General features: G+C 33.6%; 1 protein-coding gene across 2 annotated transcripts; it reads left to right on the forward strand.

The window, feature by feature from the left end:
- On the forward strand, positions 1-5,674 carry LOC111383350 (inositol-tetrakisphosphate 1-kinase 3-like). Of its 2 annotated transcripts, XM_023007456.1 has the most exons (11): positions 1-45; positions 105-380; positions 714-795; positions 943-975; positions 3,444-3,564; positions 3,774-3,887; positions 4,124-4,231; positions 4,330-4,506; positions 4,770-4,825; positions 4,957-5,041; positions 5,169-5,674. In XM_023007456.1, exons 2-11 carry the CDS (start codon positions 157-159, stop codon positions 5,237-5,239), a joined length of 1,071 nt encoding a protein of 356 aa, XP_022863224.1. In that variant the 5' UTR covers positions 1-45; positions 105-156; the 3' UTR covers positions 5,240-5,674. The 2 variants fall into 2 exon arrangements, with proteins under 2 accessions (XP_022863224.1, XP_022863225.1); XM_023007457.1 differs by lacking the exon at positions 1-45 and having other exon boundaries at positions 52-380; positions 3,795-3,887.
- Positions 5,675-14,679: the final 9,005 nt, after the last annotated feature.

Here is a 14,679-nt window from a genome sequence, read left to right on the forward strand (position 1 = left end):
TAGCTAATTCTCGTTTTACTGGTGGCCCGCAACAAACTCTAATTTGTAATTTTGAGTAATTTTAAATCAAATTAACAACAATTGATTAAATTTTGGTTTGGCAGAAAGAGGAGATTGTATTTCGGGTGAATTTTATAAGCGTGTGCTTATATACGAATGGGTGGTGAAGTAACGTGTAATAAAGTGGAAGAGGAGGAAAAGGTGAGAAACGAGGAGCAGGTGGAGGTGGAGGTGGAGGAGAAAGTGGTAGTACAGAGGAAATATACGGCGGTGGTCGAAGGAGGGTTTCCACCGCCGACGAAGGTCGTGGTGGTGGGATATGCTCTTACATCTAAGAAAACTAAAAGCTTTTTGCAACCGAAGCTTGAAGGTTTGGCTAGGTAAATCTTTCAATATGTTTTCCCTCATTTTATAATTGCTAAGGAAAATAAGTGTCATGGTGTTTACCCGTTAGAATTGATTCAATTTTTTATTTTATTTTTTAATGACATTTTCAAGGTTTGGGATAATTGATTTTAAAATTTTAAAGTTTATACTACTTTAATCATGAATTTATTTATTTATTTGAGATTGCAAATGTCTTGTGAATTTGGTTTTGGCTTTTTACGTGTGGAGGATGAATTTTTTTTTGTTCCTATTTGTATGTACTGGTGTATTTTCCTACACAACTGAAGTTTGTCAAAGTTCATGTTTTGTGTGTTCGCAAAATGCAGGAGTAAGGGAATTCAGTTCGTTTCTATTGACCCAAATAAATGCCTTTCAGATCAAGGACCCTTCGATATCGTGTTGCATAAGGTGTGTGCTTTGCTAGCTTACCCGGCTTAATTCACTTGTTTATCAACTTTTAGGACGATGCTATGTGATTATACTTTTCTGACTACTTCAGCCATGTTCAATAAATGAAATGGATAAACGTTTAACAGATTTCACCTGTTATTGCAGTTATCAGGAAAGGAATGGCGACATATACTTGAGGTTGGTCCATCTATACACACTAACATGTTATCATAGTATATATAACTTCAAATATATGATTAGGAAAGCACAAATTTGACTGCTTAGGCTATCGCACGATATGATTTGATGATGTGAAATGGACATGGAATGTCAATGATTGATGGGCAGCCAGCAGTCTTTTTGCAAAACTTCGTCCTGTCAAACATAACTTGCAGAAAATCTTGTTCTCCCCTGGGTCATGAATCATGGCTTGATAACTGAGGTCAAAGCCTCAAGTCTCAGCGAAGGGGATGCTCTCTTTTAAGGGCTGGTTACCTGGTTTGCAGGTTTTTTAGCATATCAAACGAAAGATTAAGGTTCTTTATTCCAGGGCTCACCATCAACCCTTATAACAGTTTAAGAGGAGAGGGCTAACTTAATTCATTTTTTATTTTTTTTGCTTCGGTATTTTCCTTGAAAGCTTTCTATTTTGTATTATTTGGATGTTTATTCATTTGTCCTTTTATGCTATTAATTATTGAACCTCGCGTGTGCTATATTTTCAGTTAGAGTGATAGATAGTTATGGATAGTTATCGACTAAACTATGAGAATTTATTATTTTCTTGCAAGGTCAGGAGTTTTTCTACTTGTCAATCTTTGGAATTGACTTTTTTTTGCCTTCCCCTTTTTGAATCATGCATGTAATATGCCTGCACATGCATGGAATACAAAGTCTGCTATATAATGACTGTGGAAATAAAATTGAAATTCCCATCCCATGGCTTGAATGACAACGAGGGATATATTTGTAGAACATAATTCTTCTTAGTTACCCTATGATAATAAAAGAGTAAATACATGGTAGTACTTGATTATAAACTTTTATTATGTACTTGTTTGATACCCATTATTTGCAAATATATTTTTCAATCACACGCTCTTTAATAAAAAAAAAAATTATATGCATACCTAAAACTTTTCCTAATTTGCGAAGCACACATTCTTCATCAATTTACTATTCCAAAGTACATTTTTCAATAAAAATGTGGTTCAAACAAGCTCTATATGTTTGTTTATTAATTATTATTTTAATAGTATATTTATTATGCTGAGTGTATATCTTCCAGGGATGGATAAAATTCAAATCTATTCATATTTTGTTTTTAGTTTTAGGAGTGTCTACTTGAATTTGATTTCGTATTGGCGAGGGCTTCTTCTTCTTCCTCCTTTTTTTCCCCCTTGAAAAATGAATCATTCTTAATAGGCTGTACCACCCAAGCAATTACAGTAAGTGTACAAATTTAATTGGACTAGGTTGCCATTTTTATCTTTCTCCGTTTATAAGGAGATAACTTTATACTGGTAAATCTTTCCAGTTAGCACGTGAATTTCATGAATTTATATGCAAATGTATCCCACCAGAGCACCTTTTCATCTCCTAGGCGTGGGTTCAATTTTACTCATTTTGTACTCGGGCTTAGGATGTATTGCCAGTTGAAATCAAGACACTATTAATTCTCATTCTGGTACCGAGTAATCACTTTCATCAACAAGTCTAGGAATTTATTGTTGATCTTATCAGCATTCCGTATATGCATTAATGAATACGATATTTGATGTAGTTGCATTTCATTTTTAAGAAATTTAAGATTCAAATGGATTGTACGAACCACATGCTTCTTGATATTTGAATCGTTTACAACTGATGATCTCATCATCTGTTTCTCCAGGTGCTGCAGATATTAAAAAGCAAAATTAAAATAAAAAAAAATTACGGTTATAACGTTCTAGGGGTTAAAAGATCAACTCAAAAATCTGCCAGTAATAAAAACGTCCTGAAAATCAAGACCAACAAGCTTACATCTCTAACACCCTGAAGTTTAGCCTTGAGGTGGGGGCCGCAGTAAGTTGAGGGGTACACCTTGACAAATGAGGGCACTCAAAGTGTAGGATTTGAGACATCTAATGAAAACCTCTTGGAAGGTACACTACAAGGCATAAGTCTTGGGCGCTTTTAAAACTATGATGGATCTTTGCAGACATTTGTGTCCTTGAGGATTCTTGTTTGCTGCAATAAACCATTTCCTGGGAGACAATGTAGTTTGCCTGTGTTGATTTGGATTACCTGCTGTCCTTTGATTTATCCACAGCTACTGATCTCCTGTTATTTTGTTATGTTCTTATGTGAACTTGCTTAATTCATTTTTTTTTCTTTTCTTCATATTTTTCTTTCTTTGACTTGGGAAGCTGTGAATATTGCAATGGTGGTTGGTCTTGTGGTGGATGATGCAGTTTGTCGTCCATTAAGCATGGCTTTTCACAATAAATGTTGTGTTATAGATGGCGTATGACTAGGATTCCTAATCTATGTTTCATAATTTTATTTCCCTGGTTGAGAATCTGGAGCTTCTGACTTGACGTGTCGTGCTTGTTCATTTTGTCGCTATACAAACTTGAATATGATCTTCCTAGATGACTTACCATATATTTACCTCCTCTTTGAAGGATTATAGGAAAAACCATCCTGAAGTCACAGTTCTTGATCCTCCAGACGCCATACAGCACCTGCATAATCGCCAGTCTATGCTTCAGGATGTTGCTGACCTGAACCTGTCAAATGCCTATGGTAATTCTTGATCTACATTAGGATGAATGACAGAGTTTTTTGTTTCCTGATGCTTTCATTCTCTCAAACCTCTTTTTTTCTTGGGTGGATGGGTGCGCAGGTGTTTGAAGTATGCTTGGTGCTTATTTACATTCTTGCTGCCAGACTAGAAATAATTTACATGTTTACTTGAAGTTGTGCTTCTACAATAATACTGAAAAATTTTATAGCTTTGTGTTCATCTCGTGTAGGAAAAGTAGGTGTCCCAAAACAACTGATATTCAAGAAAGATCCATCAACAATTCCTGAGGCAGTCAACAAGGCTGGGCTGAGGTTACCCATTGGTATGCTGTCATCTATGTTTGCATCTGTCAGTTTAATCCCCAATTTCAAAGAACGCACCGTGTTGTGTGTGTAATGAGCACTTAATTGTGCACTTATTTTGATGTATGGGACTTCTTTGTTATTTGGACAATTGTGATGATCTACAACTTGTATGGATTGTCACACAGTAGGAAATTTAATTGTTATTTGCTTCTCACTCTAAATATTTCTTAATTTTGTCATTCCCTTGTTACAGTGGCAAAGCCCTTGTTTGCAAAGTCACATGAGTTATCTCTAGCATATGATGAATTCTCTCTTCAGAATTTGGAACCTCCACTTGTCTTGCAGGAATTTATAAATCATGGTACGTGGTTGTCATTGACGTGGTGTTATGTATCTCTTCCATTGTCTGCATGGTGAATGTATCATCAATTTCTTTATACTTCCTTCTTGTGTCTGTAGGAGGTGTTCTATTCAAGGTTTATATTGTCGGGGAAGCAATTAAGGTGGTAAGGCGTTTCTCCTTACCTGATGTCATTAAGTGCGAGCTCACTAAGAATGCTGGTGTATACCACTTTCCAAGAGTATCTTGCGCCGCTGCTTCAGCCGATGAAGCAGACTTAGATCCATGTGTTGGCGGTGAGCTTATACTATTGGAGCACACAGATTATTCTATGCAATATATATTATATGAATTAATTGATTGGCTTGTAATGTGGTGTGCTGGAATATGTTTATATTTCTCACATGGACCTCTTTAATACATCTATATCTGTTTTGATCTTCTGTTATCGGCCAAGCTGGTGATCTGTGCTTGCACCATGTTTACCAATCTATTTCTAACCATGGTAATGTATTCCAGAGAAGAACTTATGTTTTAGTTCTTACCTTCTTCCCTGCAGAGCTCCCACCACGACCATTACTTGAAAAACTGGCAAAGGAACTACGTCGACGACTGGTATTCTTATTTTCCCTTTATGATTCTTCAACTGCGTTAATGAAGAAAACTGGTTATTTTTGCATGTAATTGGTTCTCTTTGTTGCACAATTGATCATTATTTCCATTTCCTGATGTATTCTACTTGATAGGGTCTTCGGCTGTTCAACCTAGATATAATTCGAGAGCATGGAACTCGAGACCGTTATTATGTCATAGATATCAACTATTTTCCTGGTATGCCACTCTCCACTATATGTATTTCTAATATCACTTGGTTATCATTATGACAGAGACAGTGATGGTTTGCATTGATATTTGAATTCCAAATTCAACTTCTTATCTGCTTGTGTATAATTTGCAGGATATGGTAAAATGCCAGAATATGAGCACATATTTACAGATTTTCTTTTGAGTCTGGTACAAAGAAAATAGAGGGGGAAACCTTGTTGAGAGAAATGTGTGCACGTATCACTAAATTTGGAATATTATTCAGCCATGGATGTGCAGGACGAATTGAACTGCAACTCCTGCGACTCAATTCCATGTGTGGTGGTAATGTGGTGAACAATACCAAAGCATCAGTTTCTATTTTGCCGTCAATTGGCATACTTGAGGGGCCACCATCTTTGAAGCAGTTCTGTTCATAATTTTGGGTCGTGGCGCTTCATTTCATAATTCCTTTCTTTTCTTCTAACTTCATGCTTTTATATGCTCCATACACAGAATTGTTTGGCTCAGCTTGGCTGAATCCGTTCAACTTGGAGCCCATGTAAATTTTTGTTAGCTGAACGTGTACATTCTATTGTGATTCGAATTTGTTGACACTTCTTTAGTTCTTTACACAAATCCAACTTTTTCGTGTTCTGTTGCTTGCCGTGTTTTTCATACGAGCAGTGCAGATAGTTCTTGGATTGTTGTCCTGGTTGACGTTGGGCGACTCAGATTTTTGCCTATGTTTTTCATTGTGCGTTCATCAATATTCCTGTGTGTTAGATCTTTTTCTTATGTTTCATTCATTTTAGTAAGGGTCGAACTCTATCATTTCTCTTTGGGTCCATCTTTTCTAGTTCAGGGAGTGGCATGTATTTGCACGAAAGGGTCTTGCGAGTAAGAGAGATTGCAAGGAATTTTTTTTTATTTATTTATTTTTTTTTTTTTTTGGGGTGTTGCGACGAAAAATATTCCTTAACAAAAAAGATCTATGGTCATGAAAAAGAAAGATCGATCAAGTAGAAATGACTGAATGGTAGAATTGTGGTACGTTTTCTTTTTGAAAGCTTAAAAGTTGACAACTATGAAATGAGAAGTGGCATTGAAAGGAATTTTGGTACATGACATCAATTGTGATATGCGTAGTAAAATGCACCTTGAGTAGATGTATAAAACTCATCGGACGGCCTCCCATGCCTTATTTTGATTTTTGATTTTTTTGTTTTTTGTTTTTTTAATTAAAGGGGGGAAAAAAGGTTGGATTTAGCTGTGAGTCTTGCTAGGCTGATCGTCCTCCTGACCGAACCTCGCAAATAGGGGGAAAGGGTCCTTTTTTTTGCGGGTCCCACCCCCATTTGTGGGGCTCCTATTAGGGAGGCGATCTACCTCATACAGGAGAAAAACTCTTTAGCAGTTCGAAAAGGGTTGTGCCTATGGTCAATTATAGATCGAGGTGTTAACGTGATGTGATATGACGTGACTTATTAGAAAATGAATGAATTTGAGACTAGTATGTGATACGTGCGTTCTGCTTAGTTACTCCTCTCTCATTTGATTTTTTGTTTTGGTTAAATTTTGAAAAATTGCTTGATCAAAAAGAAAATACATAGATGCAAAGTTATATCTTGTTGGGAATTTAATTAACATGTACAACGAAAGTAAAACAAATTTCAATTCCTACCAAGATTCTCCTTTTTATTTAGATAGAAATTTTGATAGATATTATATATTTTATGAGACCTGCAAACTCCTCTACTTCTTTGTTTAAGCAATTTTGATCTGTCATCCACAGTTGTCCAATTGTTGAACTTCCAATGAAATTCACACAGAGAACAAGATTGTAGAAATCATGATTTTCTCCTCTTATGCTAGTAAGAATAAAACTCTCTACAAAACTATAAACCCTAACTACTTATTTATATAAACTCAAACGGACTTGGCATATCTCCTATCCAAGTTCAATATTTAATTAAATTCAATCCATGAATTAATTAAATCAATTAATTAATTCGAACCTATAAATAAGCAACACAATTAATTAATTTATCAAACTCTTGTTAAATTAATCAATTGACAAAGCACAATCTTTTAATTATCCTTTTATTGCGACCCATCAGGTTTTCAATCACAATGTCTAACGATGTAGATTATTATTTTGATATAATCAAAATTGATAAATTAAAACACCATTTTAATTTATCACTAATTCATATTCACCTTCCCAAATTGACATATAGCAATGTGTCAGGGCAATACATATGATGGAAAACGTTACGTGGTAGTATGTCAAAATCAAACTTGTTCGTTTATCGTGAAAATATAATTCCTTTGTCAATATGATCCGATCAATTACGAGATATGGAAGTGTGTCAATCTCGATTTTCAATCATATCTTTCATTCCACTATTAAGTCAATCTAAGACGAAAACTCATTTTCAACTTCTGAGTATACCTTGGCAAAAGATTTCATTATCGACTTAATTGAATGAAATGTAGATCATAATTTCTTATTATCTAAGAGTGACAAATCATCTATTGATCATTCACAACCTTCATATGACTCTTGACATACCTGAGCGATGCTGTATAAGTAGTCTTAGCATAGCAACATCCAACACCGTCAAAGAATGACTGTCCTCATATAAGGCACTATGATGACCTCAAGTCAAATGATCAATTTCATTACCGAACATTAGAGATTAACCACTGACTCTCAGATAGTTATCCACGTGAAATCTTCCAGTGAGTCTCCAATCTTTTGTTCTATAACAAAACATCCACGTGTTCATTTAAGTGTCTCCACACTTTAGCATGTGATATTAACTACTTACTTCACAAATAAGAAATGTCACACGTGATGGTCTATCTATAATAACGATATTCGTATCTCGTGACTACTTACGACCACGGATAATTTAATATTCAATTGTATGTAATTTGTATCTCACAATCACAACTCATTGTGATTAACAAATTATCAAAATTTGAATCTACAGACTTTATTATTTAATTTAATTGAACATTAATTAAATAATAAATTTGCCATAAAATTACATCAACTATATATTAAAAATGTAGTCCAAAGTTGATTGGACCTAAAGCATAACACTTATACATCTATATTTTAGGATTGATAAATTTTAGATTAGTGCGATATAATATAATAAGTTCTAAGGAACCAATGGTACGAAACTTGATTAATTTAGGCTGAATGCTTCAATTATATTTAAGTGTGCCTCTATTCAAACATAAGGTTTATTTGAGCTCTATTTTTTGAGAAAAATTAAGTTTTTGTAATAGTTTTTTTTAGAGAATATATGATTAAAAAGTAGAGAAGAATTTTGAATTAAGTGTAAACTTATTTTAATTGGAGAATGTGTCATTTCAAATGAGCTTATTATATATATGTTTTTATTGAAAAGCTGACTCTATTTAAAATTATCAAATGATAAAATGTCACGTAACATTATATCAAAAGTTATATTCCCATATCATATTAATATATCAATACAATTAATAACAATTGTATATATATAGTCGAATATTTGACCAGTGATTAATTTCACTGGGCTGATGAATTTATATCCAACTTTTAATCAACAATTTTGGTCCTTTTGATTTTTGGCTTTTATTAAATTAAACTTTGGTTGGACCATTTGGTCAACTAGTTGACTTAGGTCAAATATTGATACTTGTAAAATTGAAGTCCTCGAACCTTTTTCGTAGCTATTAAAGGGATCCAATCGGATCTATATAAATCAAGCTATAATAATCGAACACATATTATAGGGTCTACCTAGTTAACTTGTTAATCTACGTTATTTCACTAAAGATCCAAGACCAACCTCTTGATATATGAAAGACTTGAATCACTTTCTTAATTCATTACTCATGTCGGACACTGAATAATAAATGCCGGGCTGCCGAGCTAAATTGATTGATTTATTCCTACTAATTATTTTTTTACTAAAGCTAACATTTTCTTTCAGGGGTTTCTTTGTGGTCGAATTGCATTCATTATCAAATACTGAATTTAAACTAAAATTGATTAGAAGAAAATACATAAGCGAATTCATATGTACTTTAAACCAACAGAGGATTCCAAATGTAAATAATTATATACTTCTTCACTTACTTTCGTTTCGGTTTTCAACGTACGTGGATATTTGACCTAATAATTAAATCTCATTAATTGACAAAGTAAATACCCTAGAGTTCGCGAATAACAACTACTAATCCATCATGGACTAAGGTTATTCATAAAATGTTAACATGGAGTTTAATTCTCTCTAGCATAATCATGTATTAGAATTGAAACTCGTACAAACAAATGATCCAGTCCAATACACTTCCAAATTTATCATGTGTACTAGTGTGACCACTCTCAAAATTTTCTCACCGTAGTCTAGGAAAATCGCATACCCTAATTGGTATAGTAACAATTACTATAGTCTTAACAAAATAAGTGCCAACTTCTTATTCTATAGTCATGAATAATTAATAATTTGATCAACATACAAAATAATATCTTCTATACTAGCCACACTATTTTTTTGTTTTTTTTTTCACTCATTAATCGAAGGATACGCATGTTTAAAATAATGTAACTCTCTTTTATAGAAATAAATAAAACACAGTTATTTATTCAATAACAATTAAAATGTTTACCTTATTACAGGAAACTTCTAATACCTTTAAGCACATATCCGAACAATTTTCTGTGTGCACCGAAGTGTATGTGACATGTCATGCATTCTCATGTCCTCCACGTGATCCTTGCAAATCTTGGCTAGTGTAAGAACTTGGTAAATGGATCGACGAGATTTTCAACAGATGTAATGCTGTAGACAATAATGTCATGATAATGGACTATCTGCCTTAAGAGATGACATCTTTAAATTGTTGATTTCAGGAAATAGGTTTAACAAGGAATGCAAGAAAAGGACGTTCAGTTTGATTTGGATAGATTAGTTTGATTTTACTTTCTTGACTTGTATTTTATAATTTTGTCACAGAATGTCAAAGGGGGAAATTGTAGGAATTTAAGTTATATTGGCAATTCTTTACACAAAATGACTAATCTAAGTCAAAGAGTTAGTTGGAATATTATATAGATAAAATAGGCATCTTAGGGTTTGAGTTTGAGTTTGAAATAAGGAGGAAAGAGCAGCTGGATTTACACTAGCCTATCGTCCATCTGATGCTCGAGCGGAAAAAACAATGAACTTGTCGTCCGCCTATCGATGAGTTATCGTTCTAGCGACACATTGGTCACTCGCCTGGTTCTCAAGCGATAGTGTTAGGTGTAAAACCCTAGTTCGCGTTTTTCAAGAGTTTTAATGGGCCAAGCCATCTAAATGCCTTCTACTATAGATACCCTTGCTCTAACACGAATTTACTGTGGTTGTTCATTATATGCTTTCTCCATATCATCATTCTATATTGAAGAACAAATCCAAGCCTTTGATTTATCCATTGATTCTTGAATTATATAACTAGGAAAAACATCAACTTCATACAATCCAAAACACCCACATCCTACACACATACAGAAAGGTATTTTCTCGATAACTTTCACAGGATTGCTGAAAATTGAGTGAGGTTGGACCAGAAGCACAGGAAGAGTACAAAGACAAGACGTTCTTGGTGATCCATAGGAGATAAACAATTTCAGAAGATCGAAAACATTGTGAGACATAGAGATGCTCCCAGTGAATCTAGAAAGAGATCTCAATCTGTGAGATATTATAAATGTCAAGGTTTTGGCCATTTTTGTAGTGAGTGTTCTAACAATAGGAGAAATAAGGATAAAGCTATGAGCATTACTCTCACTGATGATGAGTCTAACTTTGGTAATCAAAGTGAGAAGTCCACTCTGGATGAGAACGGAAAGTATGTGGCCTTCACTGTTAGGATCAAGAGTGAATCTGATATGAAAAGTGAGAAAGTTGAGGATTTAGATAGTGGTGAACAATCTAATGAGGATTTTGAAAATGAGGAAGACATACATGAGGCTTATGATAAATTATATAAGGAAAGCCTTAAGATTTTGGTTACAAATAAAGCCTTGTGTACGAACGTCAAAGATCTTGAGTTAGAGAAAGAGAAACTTTTAGCTAGCCTTCAGGAATCTACCTTATCCTCGATTAAGTTGAACCTTGTGAATGAATCTTTAGATAGAAATCCTCTGAGAGACTTCATGAGTTGAGCGTTTTGAATAAGTCTTTCAAAAATAAGGTTAAGACCTTGATGAGCAATCTTGAGGATTTCAATACCCTACTCCTAACGTTTTCTAGTGGTTTAGTGAAGCTTGATAATATCTTATAAATGAGCAAGCCTACTGGTAATAAAAGAGCTTAAGGATATAAGGAAAATGATCACAATGTTGCTAGTATTTCCAAAACCATTTTTATCCCTACCATTGACCAGCCTAAATGTAACCCTAAACCTGAACTTAAGAATAAGAGAATCATAGAAAAGAGGCCTACTAGGCGGTCAGCAACCACATAACTTTGGTCCAAATTTATCCATACTTGTTTCAATTGTAGAGGGTTAGAACATATCAAGACCAGGTGTCATAAATTCCTTAACAGAAATAAAAATCATAACTTCAATAGGAATAAAAATAAGGATTTTCATAACAGGATTGACTTCCTAACTAATCAAGTGAGTCAATTGACCGAGCTAACGATCGAGTTAACTAGGATTAATTCTTCCACTAGGCAAGTCTGGGCAAAGAAGAGTGATCTGAAGAATCTTGAAATAGATCATAGTGCTCTTAAAGGTAAGAGCGTTCGTATATCTAACTGATTAGGTATCTATGATGCATGTTTGTGCTTATTCATTGCAATACATTCATTACTACATGCATCTCATTTGTTTTAGTTGCCTTTTAGGTTGTAGGTTCATGCATGTGAATTTTTATCAGGTTTGCATTGGCACATGCATATTTTTTTACGTGTTGAATTTTTTATTTTATGTAATTGGTGCATTCATTTAAAAGCAGTGGACAATTTTTTAACTACAATATTATGTATGATAAGCTTGGAAATGCATGCTCTAACCAAGTATTAGTTTAATTGATATGCGGTAGCATATTTTCCATTACTCTGTTTAGGTTTTTAAGGAGTACTTTGTATAGGTTTTTTCTTGTATCATTTGCATTACACACACTATGACATCGTGAGTTGGACTTGACTGTGTGTGTGAGATTTGGGATTGCAATCACATGTTGGTAAGATGACTTTGAATATGAATTGACTTTATTTTAGTAGACCTAATCTCGAGTTTATTCCCTTGACAGAAAATGCTCAATATCTTATGCTCTTCTTTGGAGCATTTTTTACTTGAGCAATTAAGCCTAAGAGGCTTCTCATAACCTAGTGCCTATGGTCAATTGACTTGGGTTAATCAACCTAAAACTCATTATAAGGGTCATTTTAGTCGCTTAATGAATAAGAGCTTGCATACAAGATGTGAAAAATTGATGGAAAGATAATGAGCTTAAAAATTTAGAAAACATTTAAAAATATATATGCTCAAAATTAGGGGGAGAAAAAAATAATGTACATTCAAAATAAGCTTCTTTTATAGGTCCTAATACGTTATTATTGGTTTGACTTTCATAAGTAAATGGATAAACTTACTGACAGTGATGTTTAGCATGTCCATTCTCACATAATTAAAATTTGGAGTCCTACTTACAAAGGATTAATGACACTTTACACACATGAGTCACTTATACTGTTTACTCCATTTTAACTTGAACTAAGTATGTCGAAAAGTCTAGTGTTCATTGATTATACTTGTGATGCTAACAACTGCATCTAGGAGTTATTTTGTATTCGTGTTCAATTATATTTGATAAAGTTTTCTTAATTGATGTTCAATTATATTTGATAAATTTTTCTTCATCATTTGTGACAAAAAGTGGGAGAGAGTTTTGATTATAGAGAATTTGTAGTAAGGAGGAGTTAAAGGCATTCCATATCATCTTCATTTTTGGGAGAGATGATTGAAAGGGGGAGAAATAATTATATTTTTCAATCATAGCATTTCATATCATAATGCATAGTTTCTTTGAGTTTTTTATATTTTGTGATATTGTTCGGTTGGTGTTTTATTTAACATTAGTATTACTTCTCAATTTAGCTAGCATACTTTATAATAATATGTTTCAATTATTATATTTCATGTATCACGTGCTTTTATACTTGGTATTGAGTTGTTAATTTCAGAAAACTCGTTTAACAAAGAATGCAAGAGATGGACGTTCTTTTTAGGTTTAGGTAAATTAGTTTGATTTTACTTCATTGACTTGTATTATATAGTTTTGTCACAAAATACCAAACGGAGAGATTGCTACAATTTATGTTGTATTGGCAAATTTTTAGACAAGAGGACTAATATGAAAAGTTGTAAAAGTTAAAGAGTCATTTGGAATACTGTATAGATAAAATAGAAGGGTGTTTGAGAGCCATTTTTATGTAAAAATGTATTTTGGAATAGTGAATTGATGGAAAATGTGTGGTTGAAAAATAAAGAATTTTTTTTTATTTACGTGTAATATTATTTTAATGAAGAATGTATGGTTGAAAAGAATAGAGAGAAAAATACATTTTGAAAAAAATGGGTACCAAACGGGCTCTAGATATTTTAGGGTTCGAGTTTGAAACAAAGAGGAAAAGAGCCGCAGGATTTACGCTAGTATATTCACCCATCTAATGTTTGAGCAGAAAAATAGTAACCTCGTCACCCGCTTGTCGCTGAGCTATCGCTAGAGCGATAGACTAGTCACTCGTTTATCGCTAGCCTGTGCTCGAGCGACGGTGTTACGCGTAAAATCCTAATTTGCATTTTTCAAGAGTTTTAACTGACCCATGCTACGTCAATGCCTTCTACTATCTATGCCCTTGCCCTAACACGAATATGCTATGTTTGTTCATTATATGCATTCTCCTTATCATCATTCATATATTCAAAAACACATTCAAGCCTTTGATTTACTGGTTGATTCTAACTACATATTTGGGAAACACATCAACTTCGTATAATCCAAAATACCACTTTTTATATACATATAGAAAGGTATTTTCTCAATAACTTTCAAAGATTGCATAAAATTGAGTGATGCTGGACCAAAAGAACAGGAAGAGTACAAGAACAAGGTATTCTACGTGATCCACAAGAGATGGACAATACCGGTAGATCGAGAATATGTGTGAGTGAAGCATGTTCCAATGAGTCTTGGAGATTGCAGGAATTAGATCAACGAATCTAGTGAAATTTTCTAGACTGGATCGTACTGTAAGTTCATCATTGCCTATAATGGAGATTACTGATTTGGTCCCGATGTTTTTAACCTGTTGGGTTTTATCCGTCAATAATTTTTGTGTTATTTACAGCTTTATTATATTTGTGGCAATTCAACGTAGGATAATTTGACTTGTTTGATTTACCATCTAAAAACAATTAAAAAGTAACTTGTTGCTTTTAATTGTATAATTCTGTGTGGGTTAAAATAAATTAGCTAAATAGAACATTCAAGTGGTATCGTAACTTTTCATACAGGTTCTAGCTCTGTAGCTAAGTACATAAGCATAGAGTTCTTTGTTGAGTATATTCTTTAAAGCTACCTAGTTCTCGGGTCCTAAGTTAGATTG

The sequence above is a fragment of the Olea europaea genome, unplaced genomic scaffold, assembly GCF_002742605.1.
Source record: "Olea europaea var. sylvestris unplaced genomic scaffold, O_europaea_v1 scaffold2663, whole genome shotgun sequence".
In the NCBI taxonomy this organism is placed as follows: Eukaryota; Viridiplantae; Streptophyta; class Magnoliopsida; order Lamiales; family Oleaceae; genus Olea; species Olea europaea.

Coding starts and splice junctions, on each gene's coding strand:
- LOC111383350 (XM_023007456.1), top strand. CDS start 157: ATGGGTGGTGAAGTAACGTGTAATAAAGTGGAAGAGGAGGAAAAGGTG. Junction 796..942: donor TCGATATCGTGTTGCATAAG/GTGTGTGCTTTG, acceptor CTGTTATTGCAG/TTATCAGGAAAGGAATGGCG. Junction 976..3,443: donor AATGGCGACATATACTTGAG/GTTGGTCCATCT, acceptor TCCTCTTTGAAG/GATTATAGGAAAAACCATCC.